General features: G+C 60.7%; 1 protein-coding gene across 1 annotated transcript; it reads right to left on the bottom strand.

Moving 5' to 3' along the window:
- Positions 1–14,958: 14,958 nt before the first annotated feature.
- Positions 14,959–23,183, bottom strand: Mpp1 (membrane palmitoylated protein 1). Its single transcript, XM_032890151.1, has 12 exons — positions 23,044–23,183; positions 21,141–21,266; positions 20,461–20,542; positions 19,587–19,672; positions 18,768–18,836; positions 18,108–18,304; positions 17,289–17,395; positions 16,999–17,079; positions 16,650–16,730; positions 16,151–16,353; positions 15,677–15,751; positions 14,959–15,393 (listed from the first exon to the last, which is right to left on the bottom strand). Exons 1-12 carry the CDS (start codon positions 23,164–23,166, stop codon positions 15,217–15,219), a joined length of 1,407 nt encoding a protein of 468 aa, XP_032746042.1. The 5' UTR covers positions 23,167–23,183; the 3' UTR covers positions 14,959–15,216.
- Positions 23,184–25,859: the final 2,676 nt, after the last annotated feature.

The following is a 25,859-nucleotide window of genomic DNA, read 5'->3' as shown; positions in this document are numbered from 1 at the left end:
CCCCAGGTACTGCTCTTACCACTGAGCCACCCACGGCACTGAAGTCTGTGCTGCCCTGACAACTGAGCCACCCTCCCCAGCCTCAGCCTGGGGTTCTCTGACCACTGAGCCACCCACCTCCCTGCAGTCGGTGCTGCTCTCACCACTGAGCCACCCATCACTCCTCAGTCGGTGCTTCCCTGACCATTGATCGACCCGACTCAGCCCCGGGTGCTGACCACTGAGTCACCCTCCCAGCCCTAGGAACTGGCCTGACCACTGACCTTCCCTCCCCAGCCCTAGGTGCTCAGACTACTGAGCCACCCTCCACACGAGTCGGTGCTGCCCTGACCACTGAACCACCTTCCCCCAGCCCCAGGTACAGTGCTGACCACTGAGCCACCCACCGCCCTGCCGTCAGTGCTGTGCTCACCACTGAGCAACCCTGCCCAGTCCCAGGTACTGCTCTGACCACTGAGCCACCCTCCCCTGCCCCAGGTGCTCTCACCACTCAGTCACCCACTGCCCCACAGTCGGTGCTGACCCGACCACTGAGCCACCCTCCCGAGCCCCGGGTTCTGCTCTGACCACTGAGCCACACTCCGCCCTGCAGTCAACGCGGCCCTGAACACTGAGCCACCGTCCCCAGCCCCAGCCCCGGGTGCTCTCACCACTGAGCCACCCATCACTCCTCTGTTGGTGCTGCCCTGACCACTGAGCCACCCTCCCCCAGCCCCAGCGACTGCGCTGACCACTGAGCGAGACACCCCAGCCCCAGGTATTGCTCTGACCACTGATCCACCCTCCCCAAGTACTGCTCTTACGACTGAACCACCTACCGCCCGCAGTCCGTGCTGCCCTGACCACTGAGCCACCCTCCCCAGCCTCAGCCTGGGGTTCTCTGACCACTGAGCCACCCACCTCCCTGCAGTCGGTGCTGCTCTCACCACTGAGCCACCCATCACTCCTTAGTCGGTGCTTCCCTGACCACTGAGCCACCCTACTCAGCTTCGAGTGCTCTGACCACTGAGTCACCCACGCCCTGCAGTCAGTGCTGTTCTCACCACTGAACCACCTCCCCAGTCCCAGGTACTGCCCCTCACCACTGAGCCACCCTCCCAGCCCCAGGTACTGCTCTGACCACTGAGCCACCCTCCCGAGCCCCGGGTTCTGCTCTCACCACTGAGCCACCCTCCCAGCCCAAGGGACTGCTCTAACCACTGAGCGACCCACCGCCCCGCAGTCAGTGTTGCACCAACCACTGATCCACCCTCCACAGACCCTGGTGCTCTCACCACTGAGCCGCTGATTCGTTCACACAACTGAGACACCCACCGCCCTGCAGTTGGTGCTGCCCTGACCACTGAGCCAAACTCCCCAGCCCCGGTGCTCTGACCACTGAGGCACCATCCCCAGCCCCACGTACTGCTCTAACCACTGAACCCCGATCCCCATGTCTAGGTACTGCTCTGACCATTGGGACACCCTTCCCAGCCCTGGGTGCTCTGACCACTGAGCAACCCATCCCAGCCCCAGGTACTGCTCTGACCACTGAGCCAGAATCTCCTGTCCCAGGTACTGCTCTGACCACTGAGCCACCCACTACCCCACAGTCGGTGCTGCCCCGACAACTGAGCCACCCTCCCCAGCCTCAGCCTGGGGTTCTCTCACCACTGAGCCACCCACCACCCCGCATTCATTGCTGCTCTCACCACTGAGCAACCCTCCCCAGTCCCTGGTACTGCTCTGACCACTGAGCCACCCTCCCCAACCCAAGGTACTGCTCTGACCACTGAGCCAGGAACCTCAGCCCCAGGTACTGCTCTGACCACTGAGCCACCCACCGCCCCCCAGTCAGTGGTTCCCTGACCAATGAGCAACCCTACCAAGCCCCGGGTGCTCTGACCACTGAACCACCCATCCCAGTCCCAGGTACTGCTCTGACCACAGAGCAACGATCCCCAGCCCCAGGTACTGCTCTGACCACTGACCCACCCATCGCTACTCAGTCGGTGCTGCCCTGACCAATGAGCAAACCTACCCAGTCCTGGGTGCTCTGACCACTGAGCAACCCTTCCCAGCCCCAGGTACTGCTCTGACCACTGAGCCACCCACCGCCCTGGGCTGTCAGTGCTGCCCCACCCTCCCAAGCCCCGGGTGCTCTCACCACTGAGCAACCCACCGCCCCGCAGTCAGTGTTGCACCAACCACTGAGCCACCCTCCGCAGCCACAGGTGCACTGACCACTGAACCACCCTCCACAGACCCGGGTGCTCTCACCACTGAGCCACTTATTCGTTCACACAACTGAGACACCCACCGCCCTGCAGTTGGTTCTGCCCTCACACTGAACCACCCTCCCACAGTCCCCAGGTACTGCGCTGACCACTGAGCCAGAATCTCCAGCCCGAGGAACTGCTCTGACCACTGAGCCACGATCCCCATACCCAGGTAGTGCTCTGACCACTGAACCACCCTCCCCAGCCCCAGGTTCTGCTCTGACCACTGAGCAACCCTCCTCAGCCCCAGGTACTGCTCTAACCACTGAGCCACCACCCAGGACGGGTGATCTGACCACTGAGCAACCCTTCCCAGCCGCAAGTACTGCTCTGACCACTGAGCTACCACCCCAGCCCCAGGTACTTCTCTGACCACGGAGCCACCCTCCCCAGCCCCAGGTACTGCACTGACAACTGAGCCCCGATCCCCAGACCCAGGTACTTCGCTAACCACTGAGTCACCCCGCCCCACCCCCAGGTAGTGCTCCGACCACTGAAGCACCCACCCCAGGCTCAGGTTCTCCTCTGACCACTGAGCCACGATCCCCAGACCCTGGTACTGCTCTAACCACTGAACCACCCTCCCTAGCCCCAGGTTCTGCTCTGACCACTGAGCCACGATCCCCAGACCCAGGTACTGCTCTGACCACTGATCCGCCCTCCCCAGCCCCAGGTACTGCTCTGACCACTCAGCCACCCTCCCCCAGCCCCAGGTGCTCTCACCACTGAGCCACCCATCACCCCACAGTCGGTGCTGCCCTGACCACTGAACCACCCTCCCCAAGCCCCAGGTACAGCGCTAACCACTGAGCCAGAAACCCCGGCCCCAGGTACTGCTCTGACCACTGAACCACCCACCTCCCTGCAGTCAGTGCTGCTCTCACCACTGAGCCACCCATCACTCCTCAGTCGGTGCTTCCCTGACCACTGAGCGACCCTACTCAGCCCAAGGTTTTGCTCTGACCACTGAGCCAGGAACCTCAGCCCCAGGTACTGCTCTGAGCACTGAGCCACCCATCGCCCCACAGTCAGTGTTACACCAACCACTGATCCACCCTCCGCAGCCACAGGTACTGCTCTGACCACTGAGCAACCCTCCTGAGCCCTCAGCCCTGCAGTCAACGCTGCCCTGAACACTGAGCCACCCTCCCCAGCCCCAGCCCGGGGTGCTCTCACCACTGAGCCACCCACCGCAGTGCAGTCGGTGCTGCTCTCACCACTGAGCCACCCATCACTCCTCTGTTGGTGCTGCCCTGACCACTGAGTAACCCTCCTCCAGCCCCAAGTACTGCGCTGACCACTGAGCCACCCTCCTCAGCTCCGGGTTCTCTGACTACTGAGCCACCCATCCCAATCCCAGGTACTGCTTTGACCACTGAGCCACCCTCCCCAGCCCCAGGTAGTGCTCTGACCACTGAACCACGATCCCCAGGCCTAGGTACTGCTCTAACCAGTGTGCCACACTCCCCAGGCCTGGGTGCTCGGACCATTGAGCCACCATCCCCAGCCCCAGGTACTGCTCTGACCACAGAGCCACCCTCCCCAGCCTTGGGTACTGCTCTGACCACTGAGCTATGATCCCCAACCCCAGGTTCTGCTCTGACCACTGAGGCACCCAACGCCCCGCTGTCAGTGCTGCCCCCACCCTCCCAAGCCCCGGGTGCTCTCACCACTGAGCCACCTACTGCCCCGCAGTCGGTGCTGCCCAGAAAACTGAGCCACCCTCCCCAGCCCCGGGTTCTGCTCTGACCACTGAGCCACACTCCGGAGCCGCAGGTACTGCTCTGACCACTGAACCACCCTCCCCCAGCCCCAGGTACTGCTCTGACCACTGAGCTATGTTCCCCAAACCCAGGTTCTGCTCTGACCACTGAGTCACCCTCCTCAGCCCCAGGTACTGCTCTGACCACTGAGCTATGTTCCCCAAACCCAGGTACTGCTCTGACCACTGAGTCACCCTCCTCAGCCACAGGTACTGCTCTGACCACTGAGCCACCACCCAGGCCCAGGTACTGCTCTGACCACTGAGCATCCCACCGCCCCTCAGTCACTGTTGCACCAACCACTGAGCCACCCTCCGCAGCCACATGTGCTCTGACCACTGAACCACCCTCCACAGACCCGGGTGCTCTCACCACTGAGCCCACCCACCGCAGTGCAGTCGGTGCTGCCCTGACCACTGAGCCAAACCCCCCAGCCCCGGTGCTCTGACCACTGAGGCACCATCCCCAGCCCCACGTACTGCTCTAACCCCTGAACCACGAACTCCATGCCTAGGTACTGCTCTGACCATTGGGACACCCTTCCCAGCCCCGTTCTGCTGTGACCACTGAGCCACCCACTGCCCCGCAGTCGTTGCTTCTCCGACCAGTGAGCCACCTTCCTAAGCCCAACGTGCTCTCACCACTGAGCCTCCCACTGCCCTCAGTCGGTGCTGCCCCGACCACTGATCTACCCTACCCAGTCCCGTGTGCTCTGACCACTGAACCACCAATTCCAGTCACAGGTACTGCTCTGACCATTGAGCAATAATTCCTAGCCCCCGGAACTGCTCTGACCACTGAGCAACCCTCCCCAGCCCGGGGAACTGCTCTGACCAATGAGCCTCCCTACCCAGCCACGGGTGTTCTGACCACTGAGCCCCCCTCCCGACTCCGAGGTACTGCCCTGACCACTGAGCCAACCTCCCAAGCCCCAGGTACTGCTCTGACCACTGAACCAGAATCTCCTGTCCCAGGTACTGCTCTGACCACTGAGCACCCCTCCCCCAGCCCCAGGTGCTCTCACCACTGAGCCACCCATCACCCCACAGTCGGTGCTGCCCTGACCACTGAACCACCCTCCCCCAGCCCCAGGTGCTCCGACCACTGAGCCACCCACCGCCCCGCAGTCAGTGCTGTGCTCACCACTGAGCCACCCTCCCCAGTCCCAGGTACTGCTCTGACCACTGATCCACCCTCCCGAGCCCCGTGTTCTGCTCTGACCACTGAGTCATCCTCTCCAGCCCCAGGTACTGCTCTGACCACTGAGCAACCCACCGCCCCGCAGTCAGTGTTGCACCAACCACTGAGCCACCCTCCGCAGCCACAGGTGCACTGACCACTGATCCACCCTCCACAGACCCGGGTGCTCTCACCACTGAGCCGCTGATTCGTTCACACAACTGAGACACCCACCGCCCTGCAGTTGGTGCTGCCCTGACCACTGAGCCAAACTCCCCAGCCCCGGGTGCTCTGACCACTGAGGCACCATGTCTCTTATACACATCTAGATGTGTATAAGAGACAGCCCCAGCCCCAGGTACTGCTCTCACCACTGAGCCACCCTCCCCAGCCCCAGGTACTGCTCTGACTACTGAGCCACCCATCACTCCTCAGTTGGTTCTGCCCTCACCACTGAACCACCCTCCCACAGTCCCCAGGTACTGCGCTGACCACTGAGCCAGAATCTCCAGCCCGAGGAACTGCTCTGACCACTGAGCCACGATTCCCATACCCAGGTACTGCTCTGACCACTGAACCACCCTCCCCAGCCCCAGGTTCTGCTCTGACCACTGAACGACCCTCCCCCATCTCCTGTCCCAGGAACTGCTCTGACCACTGAGCCACCCTCCCGCAGTCCCAGATGCTCTCACCACTGAGCCACCCACCACCCCACAGTTGGGGCTGCCCTGACCACTGAACCACCCTCCTCCAGCCCCAGGTACAGCGCTGACCACTGAGGCACCCTCCCCATCCCCAGGTACTGCTCTGACCACTGAGCTACCCACCGTCCTGCAGTCGGTGCTGCACCAACCACTGATCCACCCTGCCCAGCCCCAGGTGCTCTGACCACTGAGGCACCATCCCCAGCCCCACGTACTGCTCTGACCACTGAGCCACGATCCCCATGCCTAGGTACTGCTCTGACCATTGGAACACCCTTCCCAGCCCCGGGTGCTCTGACCACTGAGCCACCCTCCCCAGCCCCAGGTACTGCTCTGACTACTGAGCCACGATCCCCAGCCCCATTTACTGCTCTGAACACTGAGCCACCCTCCCCAGCCCCAGGTACTGCTCTGACTACTGAGCCACCCTCCGCAGCCCCATGTACTGCTCTGACCACTGAGCCACCCTCCGCCCTGCAGTCAACGCTGCCCTGAACACTGAGCCACCCTCCCCAGCCCCAGCCCGGGGTGCTCTCACCACTGAGCCACCCACCGCAGTGCAGTCGGTGCTGCTCTCACCACTGAGCCACCCATAACTCCACAGTTAGTGCTGCCCTGACCACTGAGCAACCCTCCCCCAGCCCCCGGTACTGCGCTGACCACCGAGCCTGAAACCCCAGCCCCAGATACTGCTCTGACCACTGAACCACCCTCCCCAGCCTCGGCCTGGGGTTCTCTGACCACTGAGCCACCCACCTCCCTGCAGTTGGTGCTGCTCTCACCACTGAGCCACCCATCACTCCTCAGTCGGTGCTTCCCTGACCACTGAGCGACCCTACCCAGCCCCGGGTGCTCTGACCACTGAGTCACCCTCCCCTGCGCTAGGAACTGCCCTGACCACTGAACCACCCTCCCCAGCCCCAGGTCTGCTGTGACCACAGAGCCACCCTCCCCAGGCCCAGGTTCTGCTCTGACCACTGAGCCCCGATCCCCAGCCCCAGGTACTGCTCTAACCACTGAACAACCCTCCACAGCCCCGGGTTCTGCTCTGACCACTGAGCAACCCTCCTCAGCCCCAGGTACTGCTCTAACCACTGAGCCACCACCCAGGACGGGTGATCTGACCACTGAGCCACCCATCCCAATCCCAGGTACTGCTTTGACCACTGAGCCACCCTCCCCAGCTCCGGGCACTGATCTGACCACCGAGCCACCCTCCCCTGCCCCTGGTGCTGTCACCACTGAGCCACCCACTGCCTCACCGTCGGTGCTGACCCGACCACTGAGCCACCCTCCCCCATTCCCAGGTACTGCTCTGACCACTGAGCCACCGACCGCCCCCCAGTCAGTGGTTCCCTGACCAATGAGTAACCCTACCAAGCCCGGGTGCTCTGACCATTGAACCACCCATCCCAGTCCCAGGTAATTCTTTGACCACTGAGCCACGATCCCCAGCCCTAGGTACTGCTCTGACCACTGAGCCACGATCCCCAGCCCCAGGTACTGCTCTGACCACTGAGCCACCTCCCCAGCCCCAGGTACTGCTCTGTCCACTGAGCCACCCTCCCCAACCCTAGGTACTGCTCTGACCACTGAGCCACCCTCCCCAGTCCCAGGTACTGCTCTGACCACTGTGCCACCGTCCCCCAGCTCCAGGTGCTCTCACCACTGAGACACGATCCCCAGCCCCAGGTACTGCTCTGACCACTGAGCCACCCTCCCCAGCCCCAGGTACTGCTCTGACCACTGAGCCACCCTCAGCCCTGTAGTCAACGCTGCCCTGAACACTGAGCCAACCTCTCCAGCCCCAGCCTGGGGTGCTCTCACCACTGAGCCACCCACCGCAGTGCAGTCGGTGCTGCTCTCAGCACTGAGCCACCCACCCCAGTCCCAGGTACTGCTCTAACCATTGAGCCACCCTCCCCAACCCCATGTTCTGCTGTGACCACTGAGCCAACCTCTTCCCCACAGTCGTTGCTGCTCCGACCAATGAGCCACCCTCCTAAGCCCGACGTGCTCTCACCACTGAGCCACCCACTGCCCTCAGTCGGTGCTGCCGCGACCACTGATCTACCCTACCCAGTACCGTGTGCTCTGACCACAGAACCACCAATTCCAGTCCCAGGTACTGCTCTGACCACTGAGCAACCCTCCTCAGCCCGGGGAACTGCTCTGACCACTGAGCCTCCCTCCCCAGCCCGGGGAACTGCTCTGACCACTGAGCCAGAATCTCCTGTCCCAGGTACTGCTCTGACCACTGATTAACCCTCCCCAGCCCCAGGTGCTCTCACCACTGGGCCACCCATCACCCCACAGTTGGTGCTGCCCTGACCACTGAGCAACCCTACTCAGCCCCGGGTGCTCTGACCACTGAGTCACCCTCCCCAGCGCTAGGAACAGCCCTGACCACTGAGCCTCCCTCCCCAGCCCTGGGTGCTCAGACCACTGAGCCACCCACCACACCACAGTCAGTGCTGCCCCAACCACTGAGCGACGATACCCAGCCCCGGGTGCTCTCACCACTGAGCCACCCACCTCCCTGCAGTCAGTGCTGTTCTCACCACTGAGCCACCCTCCCCAGTGCCAGGTACTGTTCTGACCACTGAGCCACCCTCCCCAGCCCCAGGTGCTCTCACCACTGAGCCACCCACTGCCCTCAGTCGGTGCTGCCCCGACCACTGATCGACCCTACCCAGTCCCGTGTGCTCTGACCACTGAACCACCAATTCCAGTCACAGGTACTGGTCTGACCACTGAGCAATAATTCCTAGCCCCGGGAACTGCTCTGACCACTGAGCAACCCTCCCCAGCAAGGGGAAATGCTCTGACCAATGAGCCTCCCTGCCCAGCCCCAGGTGCTCTGACCACTGAGGCCCCCTCCCGAGACCTAGGCACTGCTCTGACCACTGAGCCAACCTCCCAAGCCCCAGGTACTACTCTGACCACTGCGCCACCCTCCAAAGCCCCAGGTACTGCACTGACCACTGAACCACATCCCCAGCGCCACGTTCTTCTCTGACCATTGAGCCACCCTCCCCAGACCCAGGTGCCCTCACCAATGAGCCACCCTCCCCAGCCCTAGGAACTACTCTGACCAATGAGCCACAATCCCCAGCCCAAAGTACTGCCTTGACCACTGAGCAACACAACCCAGCCCCAGGTTCTGCTCTGACCACTGAACCATGATCCCCAGGCTCAGGTACTGGTCTGACCATTGAGCCACCCTCCCCAAGATGAGTGCTCTGACCCCTGAGAAACCCTCCCCAGCCCCAGGTACTGCTCTTACCACTGAACCACCCACCGCCCGCACTCCGTGCTGCCCCGACCACTGAACCACCCTCCCCAGCCTCAGCCTGGGGTTCTCTGACCACTGAGCCACCCACCGCCCTGCAGTCGGTGCTGCTCTCACCACTGAGCCACCCATCACTCCTCAGTTGGTGCTTCCCTGACCACTGAGCGACCCTACCCAACCCCGGGTGCTCTGACCACTGAGTCACCCTCCCCAGCGGTAGGACCTGCCCTGACCACTGAACCTCCCTCCTCAGCCCTGGGTGCTCAGACCACTGAGCCACCCACCACACCACAGTCGGTGCTGCCCCGACCACTGATCGACCCTACCCAGTCCCGTGTGCTCTGACCATGGAACCACCAATTCCAGTCACAGGTACTGGGCTGACCATTGAGCAATAATTCCTAGCCCCGGGAACTGCTCTGACCACTGAGCAACCCTCCCCAGACCCAGGTGCCCTCACCAATGAGCCACCCTCCCCAGCCCTAGGAACTACTCTGACCAATGAGCCACAATCCCCAGCCCAAAGTACTGCCTTGACCACTGAGCAACACAACCCAGCCCCAGGTTCTGCTCTGACCACTGAACCATGATCCCCAGGCTCAGGTACTGGTCTGACCATTGAGCCACCCTCCCCAAGATGAGTGCTCTGACCCCTGAGAAACCCTCCCCAGCCCCAGGTACTGCTCTTACCACTGAACCACCCACCGCCCGCACTCCGTGCTGCCCCGACCACTGAACCACCCTCCCCAGCCTCAGCCTGGGGTTCTCTGACCACTGAGCCACCCACCGCCCTGCAGTCGGTGCTGCTCTCACCACTGAGCCACCCATCACTCCTCAGTTGGTGCTTCCCTGACCACTGAGCGACCCTACCCAACCCCGGGTGCTCTGACCACTGAGTCACCCTCCCCAGCGGTAGGACCTGCCCTGACCACTGAACCTCCCTCCTCAGCCCTGGGTGCTCAGACCACTGAGCCACCCACCACACCACAGTCGGTGCTGCCCCGACCACTGATCGACCCTACCCAGTCCCGTGTGCTCTGACCATGGAACCACCAATTCCAGTCACAGGTACTGGGCTGACCATTGAGCAATAATTCCTAGCCCCGGGAACTGCTCTGACCACTGAGCAACCCTCCCCAGCCCGGGGAACTGCTCTGACCACTGAGCCTCCCTCCCCAGCCCGGGGTGCTCTGACCACTGAGCCACCCTCCCCAGCCCGGGGAACTGCTCTGACGACTGAGCCCCCTCCCGAGACCGAGGTACTGCTCTGACCATTGAGCAACCCTCCCCAGCCCCGGGTGCTCTGACCACTGAGCCACCCTCCCATGCCCCGGGTATTGCTCTGACCACTGAGCCACCCACCGCCCTGCTGTCAGTGCTGCCCCCACCCTCCCAAGCCTCCGGTGCTCTCACCACTGAGCCACCCATCGCCCCGCAGTCGGTGCTGCCCAGAAAACTGAGCCACCCTCCCCAGCCCCGGGTTCTGCTCTGACCACTGAGCCACCCTCCCCAGCCCCAGGTACTGCTCTGAGCACTGAGCAACCCACCGCCCCGCAGTCAGTGTTGCACCAACCACTGAACCACCCTCCGCAGTCACAGGTGCTCTGACCACTGATCCACCCTCCACAGACCCGGGTGCTCTCACCACTGAGACACTGATTCGTTCACACAACTGAGACACCCACCGCCCTGCAGTTGGTGCTGCCCTGACCACTGAGCCAAACTCCCCAGCCCCGGGTGCTCTGACCACTGAGGCACCATCCCCAGCCCCACGTACTGCTCTAACCACTGAACCACGATCCCCATGCCTAGGTACTGCTCTGACCATTGGGACACCCTTCCCAGCCCCGGGTGCTCTGACCACTGAGCCACCCTCCCCAGTCCCAGGTTCTGTTCTGACTACTGAGCCACCTACCCAGGCCCGGGTGCCCTGACCACTGAGCCAAACTCCCCAGCCTCAAGTACTGCTCTGACCACTGAGCCACCTCCCCAAGCCCAGGTGCTCTCACCACTGAGCTACGCTCCCCAGCCCCAGGTACTGCTCTGACCACTGAGCTACCCCCCCCAGCCCCGGTACTTCTCTGACCACTGAGCCACCCTCCCCAGCCTCAGGTACTGCTCTGATCACTGAGCAACCCTCCCCAGCCCCAGGTACTGCTCTGACCACTGAGCCACCCTCCACAGCCATGGGTGCTCTGACCACTGAGCCACCCTCCCCTGCCCCAGGTGCTCTCAGCACTGAGCCACCCACTGCTCAACCGTCGGTGCTGACCTGACCACTGACCCACCCTCCCCCATCCCCAGGTACTGCTCTGACCACTGAGCCAGAATCTCCTGTCCCAGGTACTGCTCTGACCACTGAGCAACCCTCCCCAACCACGGGTGCTTTGACCACTGAGAAACCCATCCCAGCCCCAGGTACTGCTCTGACCACTGAACCACCCTCCCAACCCCGGGGGCTCTGACCATTGAGCCACCCATCCCAGCCCCAGGTACTGCTCTGACCACTGAGTCACCCTCCCCAGCCCCGGGTGCTCTCACCACTGAGCCACCCACCGCCCTGCAGTCAGTGCTGTTATCACCACTGAGCAACCCTCCCCAGCCCCAGGTACTGCTCTGACCACTGAGCCACCCACCGCCCCGCTGTCAGTGCTGCCCAGAAAACTGAGCCACCCTCCCGAGCCCCGGGTTCTGCTCTAACCACTGAGCCACCCTCCCGAGCCCCGGGTTCTGCTCTGACCACTGAGTCACCCTCCCCAGCCCCGGGTACTGCTCTGACCACTGAGCCACCCTCCCCATCCTCAGCCTGGGGTTCTCTGACCACTGAGCCACCCACCGCCCTGCAGTCGGTGCTGCCCAGAAAACTGAGCCACCCTCCCGAGCCCCGGGTTCTGCTCTGACCACTGAGTCACCCTCCCCAGCCCCGGGTACTGCTCTGACCACTGAGCAACCCACCGCCCCGTAGTCAGCGTTGCACCAACCACTGATCCACCCTCTGCAGCCACAGGTGCTCTGACCACTGATCCACCCTCCACAGACCCGGGTGCTCTCACCACTGAGCCACTGATTCGTTCACACAACTGAGACACCCACCGCCCTGCAGTTGGTGCTGCCCTGACCACTGAGCCAAACTCCCCAGCCCCGGGTGCTCTGACCACTGAGGCACCATCCCCAGCCCCACGTACTGCTCTAACCCCTGAACCACGATCCCCATGCCTAGGTACTGCTCTGACCATTGGGACACCCTTCCCAGTCCCCGGTGCTCTGACCACTGAGCCACCCTCCCCAGTCCCAGGTTCTGTTCTGACTACTGAGTCACCTACCCAGGCCCGGGTGCCCTGACCACTGAGCCAAACTCCCCAGCCCCGGGTGCTCTGACCACTGAGGCACCATCCCCAGCCCCACGTACTGCTCTAACCCCTGAACCACGATCCCCATGCCTAGGTACTGCTCTGACCATTGGGACACCCTTCGCAGCCCCGGGTGCTCTGACCACTGAGCCACCCTCCCAAGTCCCAGGTTCTGTTCTGACTACTGAGTCACCTACCCAGGCCCGGGTGCCCTGACCACTGAGCCAAACTCCCCAGCCTCAAGTACTGCTCTGACCACTGAGCCACCTCCCCAAGCCCAGGTGCTCTCACCACTGAGCTACGGTCCCCAGCCCCAGGTACTGCTCTGACCACTGAGCTAGGAACCCCAGCCCAGGTACTTCTCTGACCACTGAGCCACCCTCCCCAGCCCCAGGTACTGCTCTGACCACTGAGCTAGGAACCCCAGCCCAGGTACTTCTCTGACCACTGAGCCACCCTACCCAGCCCCGGGTGCTCTCACCACTGAGCCACCCATCACCCCACAGTCGGTGCTGCTCTCACCACTGAGCCACCCATCACTCCTCAGTCGGTGCTTCCCTGACCACTGAGCCACCCTACCCAGCCCCGGGTGCTCTGACCACTGAGTCACCCTCCCCAGCCCTAGGAACTGCCCTGACCACAGAGCCACCTTCCCCAGCCCGAGGTACTGCTCTGACCACTGAGCCAGGAACCTCAGCCCCAGGTACTGCTCTGACCACTGAGCCACCCACCGCCCTGCAGTCAGTGCTTCCCTGACCAATGAGCAACCCTACCAAGCCCCGGGTGCTCTGACCACTGAACCACCCATCCCAGTCCCAGGTAATGCTTTAACCCCTGAGCCACAATCACCAGCCCCGGGTACTGCTCTGACCACTGAATCTCGATCCCCAGCCCCAGGTACTGCTCTCACCTCTGAGCCAAGATCCCCAGCCCCATGGACTGCTCAGACCACTGAGCCACCCTCCCCATTCCCAGATACTGCTCTGACCACTGAGTCAGGAACCTCAGCCCCAGGTACTGCTCTCACCACTTAGACACCCTCCCCAGCCCCAGGTACTGCTCTGTCCACTGAGCCACCCTCCCCAGCCACTGGAGGAGGAGGAGGAGGAGGAGGAGGAGGAGGAGGAGGACGAAGGAGGAGGAGGAGGAGGAGGAGGAAGGAGGAGGAGTACGAAGGAGGAGGAGGAGGAGGCAAGGGCGGCAGAGGAGCTCAGTGGTTAGCGACTACCCCCAACCCCCACGCGGTGGCCGTCCCGTCCTGTTTTAAGGACGCGAGGCGTAGGAACGGGGTCTCCGCCGCTGACCCCTCCACTCTCTGGAGCCCCCGACGACTGCCCGCGGCGATTCACGGGAGGCCATGCCGCAGACGGCCCCGCCCTGCCCTCCGTTTTTTTAAGAAAATTTTGTAAGAAAAAGGAAAAAAATAAACCTGGTTTTTTTCCGACTCGCGTGGCTGCTCGTGGTTTGGTGTGCAAAGGAGTGTTGTGTGGGTGAGTGTCTGCCAGACTGAGTGAGGCTGAGTGTCAGTGTGAGTCTGAGTGTGTGAGTCTGAGTGTGAATGAGTTTGAGTGTGAGTCTGAATGTGTCAGTGTCTGAGTGTGAGTGTCAGTGTGAGTCTGAACATAAGTGTGTGAGTCTGAGTGCATCAGTGTCTGAGTGTGAGTCTGAATCTGAATATTTGTATGAGTGAGTCTGAGTGTCAGTGAGTCTGAGTCTCACTGCCAGCGTGAGTCTGAACGTAAGTGTATGAGTCTGAGTGATTCTGACTGTGTCTGAGTGTGAGTGTATCAGTGTGTGAGTGTGAACCTGAGTCTGAGCGTGAGAGTGTGAGTGAATATAAGTCTGAGTGTGTGAATCTGAGTGTGAGAGTCTGAGTATGAGTCTGTGTCCTGCGTGGAAGGTCCCAGAAGGTCACGCCGGGCTCTGCAGGGGTCAGGGTCAGAGGGCAGTGGGGGGCGGGTCATAGGGTCGCCCACACCATTGAAACGAGACAATTATCGCCGTGCACATCCGTTTGCACACGCGCCGCATTGCATCACGGGAACCCGTGCTTTTTTTTTTTTTTTTTAAATTTTTTTTTATTCATTTTCTTTCTGCTCTGCACACGGCTCTTGGCGCACGCGCCGCGCGCACTCGGGTGGTTTTTCTCTTGCACTTTGGGAATCTCTAGCGATCGATCGATGGGACGGCCCAGTGGTCAGAGCCCGGTCCAACAGTCACGCCGATCTGTGACTGAGGAAGGACGGTTGGCCCCATCGTGGCCGGGGAGCGAGGCGGCTCAGTGGTTAGAGCGCCAGCCGCCCCCCCTGATTGCTAATGACTTAAAAAGATGGCATCCGGGGTCTGAAGCGAGGGGCGGGGTTGGGGAGGGGGTGCGGCAGCTCAGTGGTCAGAGCTCAATCGAGCAATCGCACCGATTTATGATCGATTAAAGGGGGCGTCGCAGCTGCGAAGGCAGCTCAGTGGTCGGCGCCGCCGCCACCGGATCAAAGATGGCGTCCGCGGCCTGAAGCGAGGAGGGGGACTGGGGAGGCAGCTCAGTGGTTAGCGCTCAATGAAACAATCGTGCCGATTTGTAATCGATTGAAGATGGGGAGGTGGCTCAGTGGTCGGCGTCGGTGCCGAATCCAAGATGGCGCCGGCGGCCTCCGCGAAGCGAGGGGGCGTGGCTCAGTAGACCCAGGACACGGGCACCCACTGCGGGTCGGCGCACGCGCGGTCGAAGGCCTCGCACAGGCGCCCTAGCGTCTCGTCCACGCCGTTGTGCACCAGGCAGAGGTCGAAGAGGTGGGCGTAGCGGCCCCGGATGGCGTCGGAGTCGGCGCGGAGCTGGCGCAGGGCCTCGGTCTGCGGGGGGTGGGTGGGGGGGAAGGGGGGTGGGGAGGAAGGGCCGGCGGTGATTTATTACAATTTTTAAAAGATGGCTCAGTGGTTAGAGCTTCACTGAATAATTTAAGTTGGCTGCCAGAGCTCTTGTGTGGGTGGGCGGGCGGCTCAGTTGGATGGGCGGTGGGGTGGGGTGGGGGAGAGGGCGGGTGGGTGGCTCAGTGGTCAGAGCTTAAGTGAATGATTGGGGGGGGGAACGATGACCCCGTGCGTGACCCGGATGTGAACCTCCCCCTTCCCTCACCTCGGCGCCCTGGTCCGTAGGTGCGATGAAGACGATGAACGGCGAGAGCTCAGCGGTGCGCACTGCCTTCAGGGTCTGGGTGGGGGGAGGGAGGCGTAGCTGACCACCGTGACCCCTGACCCCCTGACCCTAACCCTAACATTGACCACTGACCCCTGACCAATAACCATGACCCAGACCCCTGAACCCTTTCCCCTATCCTCTACCCCTAACCCTGACCCATGACCCCAACCCTGATCTCTGACCCCCGACCCTAACCATAACACTGACCCCTGACCCTGACCCCGTTTTGATCACCCACTTCCCTCATCCCATGGCTGGAACCTGACCCGTGACCCTTGACCCTGACCTCCGACCCCCTGACCCTAACACTAACATTGACCCCTGACCACTAACCGTGACCCAGACCCCTGAACCCTTGACCCTCTACCCCTAACCCCCGATGGCCCCCCTCATCAGCCGCCCCCCCCCAACCTGGGGCTCGATGTCCAGGACGGCGACCTGGCCGCACTCGTGGATGCGGCGCACGGCGTCGAGCCTGGTCCCGAACATGTCGCCCCGGAAGCTGCCGAACTCCAGGAACTCGTTGGCCGCGATGCCCCGCGCCATCTCCTCCGCTGAGACGAAGTGGTACTCGGCGCCGTCCGCCTCGCCCTTCCGCGGGGGCCTCGTGGTGTCTGCGGGGCGGGGTGGGGTGGGGTTCGAGATCGGTGCACCGCCCATCCAGCTCCCCAGCCCCATTTTGTGTCTATTTTGTGGACAGCGCTACCCACTGAACTTCCCAGTCCCGTTCTTGCCCACCCATCTCCCAGGCCCCGTTCTGTATCTATGACATGGAAAGCGCCACCCACCTGGCTTCCCAGCCCCATTTTGTGCCTGTGACACCAGGAAGCGCCACCCACTGAACCCCCCAGCCCCGATTTCTGTGTCTGTGACGCGCCGTGCGCTGCCCACCCAGCTCTCCAGGACTCACGCGGCGCGGGGTAGGCGAACCTCTCCGGGTTCTGGGCGAGCAGCGCATTCTTGATGTGGCTCCGCCCGACCCCGCTGGCCCCTGCGTGAGGACAGGGGTTGGGGGGATGTGAGGGAGGGGCATGGGGCGGGGCATCCGTTCGTGTCGCTCGGGGTGGGATGGGGACCACACACACACTCACACTCGCACTCAGAGGACCGAACACCGGTCGGGTAGGTCAGTGGTCGGAGTCACTTCCCGAGGAAGGCCCAGACCCATTACCCAGGGCGGCAAATAGAGGCCAGGGCCGGGGAGTGAAGGGGGCTAAGGGGGGCAGGGCCTGGGGTTGAAGGGTGCGGGGCACAGGTACCGATGAGCACCAGTGTCTTCCTCTTGAACGCGGGGAGCCGCACGACCTCCTCGTAGGAGACGACGTCCAGGCGGTCGAAGACTGGGGGGGTGGGGGGAGAAAGGAAAGCACATTAGGTGGTGCAGTGGGCAGTGCGGCGCGGTCAGGCGTTGTGAGGCGGGGCGGTGCCCGCAGACCGCTAGGCTTCCTGAGCGCGCACCGGCCATGAAAACTTCGTTACCTGAGGGGTTGGGGTTGGGTTGGGGTTGTGCGCAGACCACTAGGCTCCCCTGCCCGGAAGTCACACTCACTCGCGCTGTGCTTGGCCAGGTACTTGTCCTTGCACTTTTTCTTCTTCCCGAAGGGGCTGCAGCTGGGGGCCTCGGCCGGGGCCGCCTGGGCCGCACTCGCCGCCCTCCTGTGGATGGGGGTGGGGGACAGAGGGTGGGTGCTCAGCGGGGGCTCAGTGTGAAGTGAGTGTGAGAGTCGAAGACTGAGTGTGAGTACAACTGTGAGTGCGAGTCTGACTATGAGTGTGAGTATGAGTGTGTGTGGTATGCAAGTGTGTGAGCGCGTGAGTCTGAGTTTCTGAGTGTGTCAGTGAGAATCTGAGTGTGAGTGTGAGTATGCGAGTGAGTGTGAGCATGAGTGACTAGCTGAGTATTTGAGTGTGAGCGGGTGTGGTGTGCAAGTGTGTGAGGAGTGTGCGTGAGTCTGAGTATCTGAGTGTCTAAGTGTGCGAGTCAGCATGAGTGTCTGTGACTCTGAGTGTGAGCGTGTGTGGGGAGTGTCACTGTGAGTGAGCATGAGTGTGTGTGAGTTTAACTGTGAGTGTGCATGAGTGAGTCTGTGTGTGAGTAAGTGTGAGAGTTAGCGTGTGTGGTGTGCAAGTGTCTGAGTGCGAGTGTGAGACTCTGTGACTATGAGTGTGACTGTGAGAGTGAGCGTGAATGTGTTGGTGAGCATGAGTGTGTGTGAATCTGAGTGTGAGGAGTGAGCGTGTGTGTGAGTCTAACAGTGAGTGTGAGTGTGCGTGTGAGTCTGAGTATCTGAGTGTCTAAGTGTGCCAGTGAGCATGAGTGTCTGTGACTCTGAGTGTGCGAGTGTGAGTGCGGGGCAGGGCCGCTCACCACTCCTGCAGCTCGGGCGAGGGGAGGATCCCCGCCGACCCCCGGGCGTTGCCCTGCACGCGTCCCTGCCACCAGTTGCTGTCGTCCTTGTTGATGACCTGGATGACGTCGCCCGTGGAGAACGCGAGCCCCGCCTCCTTGCAGGGGATGAGGTCGTCCTTCTGGGGGTCATAGTCGAACTGCGCCCGCACGAACATCTGGGAAACATGGCGGACGGGAGGGGGTGTGTGTGCGGGGTGGGGGACGCCGATCACGTCCCACTGTCATTCAAAGTCCTGTCAATCAGATTCCCATCCCCCTGTCAATCACATTCACCAGTCACATCCCAGTGTCAATCAAACTCCTGTCCCACTGTCAATCAAATTCCTGTCCTGCTGTCAAACTCACGTCCTGCTGTCAATCAGACTCCTGTCCAACTGTCAACCAAATTCCTGCCTGTCAATCACATCCTGCTGTCAATCAGACTCCTGTCCAACTGTCAACCAAATTCCTGCCCGCTGTCAATCATATCCTGATGTCAATCAAACTCACATCCTGCTGTCAATCGGATTCACATCCTGCTGTCAAACTTGCTGTCAATCAGACTCCTGTCCCACTGTCAATCACACCCACGCCCCACGCACTCACACCCATGCACAGAAGCCACGCCCCCGTCCGTACCTGCAGCGCGGGAAGGCGGCTCTGCTGGCGGGGAATCACCTTCAGCGAGATCGTCCCCCGTGTCTCCTTCTGCGGGGCGGAGAGAGGGAGAGAGGGGGCCCTGACCACTGAGCAACCTCCTCCCCTGGCCCCCACCCCCCCACCCCGAGTTGACCGTGTGGTCGCTGGGAACCGGACTCCGTACCCCTGACCACTGAGCAACCCAGCCCATCCCACCCCCCAGCCCCATTCTCGTGTTGGTTTGACTAAGGCGGCTCAGTGGTCAGAGCGCCGACCGCCCTCCCTCCTGCAGGCCCCGACTGAGGACGCTGTGTACGGGGTGGAGGGGCGGTGGGTCAGTGGTTAGCGCCCCAGCCAGCTGACCTCCCTCCCGCATGCCCCGCATCTGCGCTGTCCCCGGGGGAGACGATGGAAGTGGGGGTGGCTCAGTGGTTGGGGCGGCACCGAGTATGGGGCGGTGGCTCAGTGGTGAGAGCACCTGGGGCTGGGGCGGTGGCTCAGTGGTCAGAGCACCTCCTGCAGGCCCCATGCCTGCCCTGTCCCGGGGAGATGATGGGAGAGGGGGTAGCTCAGTGGTCAGGGCGGCACCAAGTATTGGGCGGTGGCTCAGTGGTGAGAGCACCTGGGACTGGGGCAGTGGCTCAGTGGTCAGAGAGGCACCGAGTATGGGGCGGTGTCTCAGTGGTGAGAGCACCTGGGGCTGGGACGGTGGCTCAGTGGTCAGGGCACCTCCCGCAGACCCCGCACCGCCCTGTCCCGTGGAGATGATGGGAGAGGGGGTGGCTCAGTGGTCAGCGCGGCTCCCGCCCCCACACCCACCATGGCCCTCTGCAGCTGGTCCACCGAGCGGCCCGTGACGTCCGTGCCGTTGATCTCCAGGATCTCGTCCCCGACGTGCAGGGAGCCTGGCGGGCGGGAGAGGACGTCACGTTGTCATGGTATACATTACATACGTCTCGTGTATCATTATGCCATGTTACTCATGTCGCGCTATATTGTCATGTGATTAAATTGATGTATATGTTATATACACTAATACTATGTCACTATGTTATTTTATTACTATATCATATATCGTTATATTGTTACGGTTTTACACTATTATATGCGTTATGCATATCATTTCATGGTATATATTACATACACCTTATATCATATATATTCTACACATTATATTATGTCGTATTACTTATGTTGCATTATATTAAGTTGTCATGTGATTAAGTTAATGTATACATTATACACGTCTCGTATATCATTATGTTATGTCATATTACTCATGTCGCGCTATATTGTCATGTGATTAAATTGATGTATATGTTATATACATTATACAACACTATGTCACTGTTATACGGTTTTACACTATTATATGCGTTATGCATATCATTATTTCATGGTATATATTACATACACCTTATATCATATAGATTCTACACATTATATTATGTCGTATTACTTATGTTGCATTATATTAAGTTGTCATGTGATTAAGTTAATGTATACATTATACACGTCTCGTATATGTTACGCATGTCGCGCTATATTAAGTTGTCATGTGATTAATGTATATATTATATACATTATATAATACTATGTCACTGTTATTTTATTACATCATATAGATGTTCTATACGATCACACCATCGCGCGCATCGCATACGTCACCTCATCACATTGTTACATACGGTACCTTGCCTGTGGGCGGCGCCGCCGTGCAGGATCCGGGCCACGGTGCAGGACGCGGCCTTGTCGTTCAGCTTCAGGGTGATGCCCTGGGGCGGGGGGGGGGGGACGATGTAAATATTGATGTAAAGAATAATGTAAATATTTATGATATTAAAATACGAATAAATTTATGGAGATCATAATAATAGCAGTGGTTATTATTAATAATTATTTGATAATGTAAATAAATACGTGTAATAATATAAACAACGCAAATGTTACTGGTAATATAAACAATGCAAACAATAATAATAATAAAACGTCAGTATTCATAATGTAAAAAGTAATGTAAGTATTAATATAAACAACAATGTAAACGATAACGGAAATGTTTATAATAAGTAATGTAAACATTAATATAAACAGCAACATAAGCAATAACAATATACGTTAATAACAATAATGTAAACAATAATAATAAACATTAATAAAATAGTAATGAAAGCAATAAGGTCAATATTGATAATGTAAATTATTAATGTAAACATTAACATAATAATGTAAACAATAATGTAAATAAATATTTATAATAATGTAAACATTAACATAAACAACAATGTAAATAATAATAATATACATTAATAACAACACTAATCCCTGCCCCACGCATGGCCAGGCGGCCCGGTGGTCGCTCCCCGCCCTCACCATGGGCTCCGCGCTCTTCTCGAACCGCACGACGCGGACCCCGCGAGCTGCCTCCTCCTCCACCTCCCCGGGGTCCACGGAGCCATTGGTGCGCACGGCCCCATCCTCGGCCCGGTCTGAAGGCGCCTGCGCGGGAGAAGTGGGTGACATAAGCAGGTGACAGGTGACGTAAGCGGGGAGGGGTGGCGTGGGGTTCATCAGACTCGGTGGTGCTCCGACCACTGAGCCACCCTCCCCAGCCCCAGGTACTGCTCTGACCACTGAGCCACCCTCCCCAGCCCTGGGTACTGCTCTGACCACTGAGCCACCCTCCCCAACCCTGGGTGCTCTCACCACTGAGCCATCCTCCCCAGTTCCGTGTGCTCTCACCACTGAGCCATCTTTAATAAATCGCAAAGTAATGGCGGCCGGCGCTCTGACCACTGAGCAACCCCTCCAGTCCCGGTCAAACTTCTTCTCCCCACCCCAGAGGCGGTGGCTCAGTGGTCAGAGCCAGGACTGCGGAGCGGTGGCTCAGTGGTGAGAGCCAAGACTTGGGGGCGGTGGCTCAGTGGTCAGAGCCAGGACTGCAGGGTGGTGGCTCAGTGGTCAGAGCCAGGACTGCGGGCGGTCGCTCAGTGGTCAGAGCCGAACTGGGGTCAGTGCCTCAGTGGTCAGAACTGTGACTGGGGGGCGGTGGCTCAGTGGTCAGAGCCATGACTGGGGGGCGGGGGCTCAGTGTTCGGGGTACCTGGGGCTGGGGAGGTGGCTCAGTGGTCGGAGCGCGAGACTGCGGGGTGGTGGGTGGCTCAGCCATTCTTACTAAGGCTGGTGGGGAGGTGGCTCAGTGGTGAGAGCAGCACCGACTGCGGGGCGATGGGTGGCCCAGTGGTGGGGCAGCTGGGACTGTGGGGTGGTGGCTCAGTGGTGAGAACGAGGTGGTTGCTCAGTGGTCAGAGTCGTGACTGCGGGCCGGTGGCTCAGTGGTCAGAGCGATGACTGCGGGGCACTGGGTGGCTCAGTGGTCGGAGCGCAGCCGAGCAGGGGGCCACCCGGGGGGGGGGGGGCCCTTTAAGTGCGCGGCCTCCCCGGGGTTAATGAGTGACCCGGGGAGAGACCCTGACCCTTGAGCCCTCCGGCCTCTCCTCCACTTATCAAGATCTCTGGGAGCGGCCGGCGGCGGCGCTGACCACTGCGCCGCCCTAACCCTCTCCCACCCCCCCCACCTCTCCCACCCCCAACCCCGGGGCTGACCGCTGTCGCCCTGACCATTGGGCTACACCTGCCCCCTACCTCATTTCCATCTCAAGTGAGGACTGGGGGGGGGGGATCGGGTCGCTAACCACTGAGCTGTTTCTGCCACGGTGTTTACTTCTTATATTTATCGCCTCCGCCCTTTGAACCCCGCCCTTTGACCCGAGGCCGCGGCCCTCTCCTCCCAAGGAGGTGGGGGGCCCGGCCTCTGCTTCTGAAGCGACCCCGGGGGAGGAGGGGCGGGAGAGCGCAGTGGGCAGCGTCGCTCCGTGACGCGGACCCGGGCTGGGGGATCGGGAGTCGGCGCCCAACACAGGGACCGTGAAGCCCGGTGCGCAGTCCCCACCACCCGGGTTCCCTACCACTGCGCTACCCGAACCCCGAACTCCTATCCCCCCATCCCCGACTCTGCGCTAAACAATGCGCTACCCGACCTCGATGCCCCCGGGGCAACTGCGCGCCCCACCCTGGGGCAACTGCGCGCCCCACCCTGGGGCAACTGCGCGCTGTTTGCGTTGCCCGATGCGCCACCCGACCTCTGCGCCACCACCCCGGGGGCAACCCCGGGGTCCGGGCCGGGAGCGGAGGCCTCCTCCGCCCCTGGGGTGGGTGGCCCTGGGGGGACCCCGCGATCCCCGGTGAGGGTGGGGTCAGGGGTCGCCCCGCTGACCTCATCTCCGCGGCCTCCGCGGTTCCGCAGCAGCTGCTCCAGGAAGAGGTCGGAGAGCGCAGTGCGCAGGCCGCTGCCGCTGTCGCCTCCGTCGCCAACGCCGCTGCCGGACTCGAGCGTCATCTCCGGGGCCGGGGCCCGGGCCGGGACCCGGGAGCTCAGTGGTCGGAGCTCGGGGGGCGAACCCCGCGGCCTGGACCTCGGTGGGGTGAGGAGTGGGGACACCGGGGAGCCGGGAAGGTCGGGAGGAGCAGTGGTGACCCGGGCGCCGCGGAGGAACCCGCGCTACGCTCCGCCCCGGACCCGGGGCCCCGCCCAGGCCCCGCCCACCAGGCGCTCGGCGATTGGAGGAGGAGGCGCGGTTCGAACGCCGCCTCTGTGATCCCGGAACTGGGAGGGAAAAAAAATAAAATAAAAATTTATGGAGGCCGCGGTGGGGTTGCTCATTGGTCGGAGGCGGCACGGGTTTGTGACGCGGCTGTGGCTCCCCGGGAGGGTCAGTGGTCAGCGCTCGGCGGTCGGAGGCGGCGCGGGTTTGTGACGCGGCTGTGGCTTCCCCGGGGCTCAGTGGTCGGCGCTGGGCTGTCGCAGGGGGCGCGGGTTTGTGACGCGACTGCGACTCCCCCGGAGGCTCAGTGGTCGGCGCTCGGCCGTTGGAGTGGGGCGCGGGGCTGTGACGCGCTGCGACTCCCCCGGACGCTCAGTGGTCGGCGCTCGGAGGGGGTCGCGGGTTTGTGACGCCGCTGTGACCCCCCTCCCCACCTCCCGCACCGAGGCCGGGAGAGGAGGCTAAGTGGTCAGCGCTCGGCAGTCGGAGGGGCCGCGGGGCTGTGACGCGGCTGTGACCCCGACCCCAACCCCAACCCCGAGGTCGGGAGAGGAGGCTCAGTGGTCGGCGCTCCGTGGAGGCCCCCGGGGGTGGGGTCTGGGCGGGGTTGGATTCTTTACATCCAGGTGGGTGCTGACGTCAGGCGGCGGCCGGGGGCCCTCACCCAGGCGGTGAGGTCGGAGGTCGGGAGTGAGGGGTGTGTGTGGGGGGGAAATGAGTGATGTATGCAAATGTATGGAGATCTATGTAAACACGTGTGGATGTATGCGCATTTATTTAATTGCATGTGAACGCATGCGGGTCTCTGGAAATGTATAGAAATTTATGCAAATTTACCTAAACGTGTGTGAGCTCATTTAGTTCTATGCAAACGCCCGCAGGTTTTTTGGAAATGTATGGAAATCTATGCAATTTTATGGAACGACACGGAAACTTATGTAAATATGTATGCAAATCTATGTAATTTTATGGAAATTTATATAAATATATGCAAATTTGGTAAAGGGAGTTTCGAAGCATTGGTGCGCGCAGCCCAGCAAGGGGAGCTAAGGCTTTGCCCCGGGTGGAGGGGCGGCTATGTAATGTATAGACGAACACATAGAATGTATATGTGCACATATAGAATGCACACACAACCTATAGAACACGGACCAACAGCCATGCATGTGCGTACGTCGTGCGTCTGTAACGTCCACGTATCTGTATGCCTACGCTTGTTCACGTACATATGCGATGTATACGTTCGCACACGCGACGCACACATACACTGCGCCTATGCGGGGCGCGTGGATGCCTATATATCGTGCTCACTCACTATTTCGTTCACCTCGGGGGATGTATACGTGCGCACGCAACGTGTGCCTAAGCAGCGCATATGTATGTACGTGTGTATACGTTGTGTGCGCGTATAATGTATATATATTTGTATACACATGTGTGCGACGTGTTATTTATATATATAATGTATACATACAACACGCATATATATACACATATATACATATATACATACATATACACACACACACACATATATATATATACAGTGCTTACTTGCTGGTTTCATTCCCCTTACGATGTATATATATACATACACACACCCAGGGGCTGGGGTGGGGGTGTAGCTCAGTGGTCAGGACGTATACACACACACGCACACACACACACACACGTATGTATACATAGGACGCAGCCCCATCCCCTCCCCCGGAAACGCCGTGACGTGAGCAGCGACGACGGTGACGAGAGACGCGCTCTGACCACTGACCCACCTCTCCAGCTTTTAATGTTAAAAAATATTAAAAATCCGATGGCTCCGGAAGTCCGGTTCCCCCTTGGAGTCCGTCTCCATCCGTCCATCCCACTTCCGGTTCCTCAGCCTGTCGGTTCCCCCACCAAGAACCTGAGAAGAGAAGCGCTCTAACCACTGGACCACCCCTCCCCTGCCCTCCCCAGCACCCCCCCCCGGGGGTTTCCCACTCCGGGCCCTGACCATTGAGCAACCCTTCCTCTCCCCAGCTCCTGGGGTTTCCCACTCTGTGCCCTGACCACTGGGCCACCCTCCCTTCCCTATCACCCCAGGGTTTCCCACTCCCTGCCCTGACCACTGGACCACCCCTCCCCTCCCTATCATCCCGGGGTTTCCCACTCCATGTCCTGACCACTGAGCCACCCCTCCCCTCCCCAGCCCCTGGGGTTTCCCACTCCATACCCTGATTACTGAACAACCCCTCCCCTCCCTATCACCCCAGGTTTTCCTACACCGTGCCCTGACCACTGGGCCACCCCTCCCCTCCCTATCATCCCGGGGTTTCCCACTCCCTGCCCTGACCACTGCGCCTCCCTCCCTCCTCTCTCACCCAGGTTTCCCACTCCATGTCCTGACCACTGGTCCACCCTTCCCCTCCCTATCACCCCAGGGTGTCCCACTCCGAGCCCTGACCACTGAGCTACCCTTCCCCTCCCTATCACCCTGGGGTTTCCCACT

Source organism: Rattus rattus, chromosome X (genome assembly GCF_011064425.1).
Source record: "Rattus rattus isolate New Zealand chromosome X, Rrattus_CSIRO_v1, whole genome shotgun sequence".
Classification (NCBI taxonomy): Eukaryota; Metazoa; Chordata; class Mammalia; order Rodentia; family Muridae; genus Rattus; species Rattus rattus.
This window is presented reverse-complemented; position numbering and strand designations above follow the sequence as displayed.

Excerpts from the sequence above, each read along its gene's own strand:
- Mpp1 (XM_032890151.1), bottom strand. The coding sequence starts at position 23,166 with ATGACGCTCGAGTCCGGCAGCGGCGTTGGCGACGGAGGCGACAGCGGC. Across the intron at positions 17,396-18,107 it reads TCGCCCGAGCTGCAGGAGTG|GAGGGCGGCGAGTGCGGCCC; the intron begins GTGAGCGGCCCT and ends CCCCATCCACAG. Across the intron at positions 16,731-16,998 it reads GAAGACACTGGTGCTCATCG|GGGCCAGCGGGGTCGGGCGG; the intron begins GTACCTGTGCCC and ends GTCCTCACGCAG.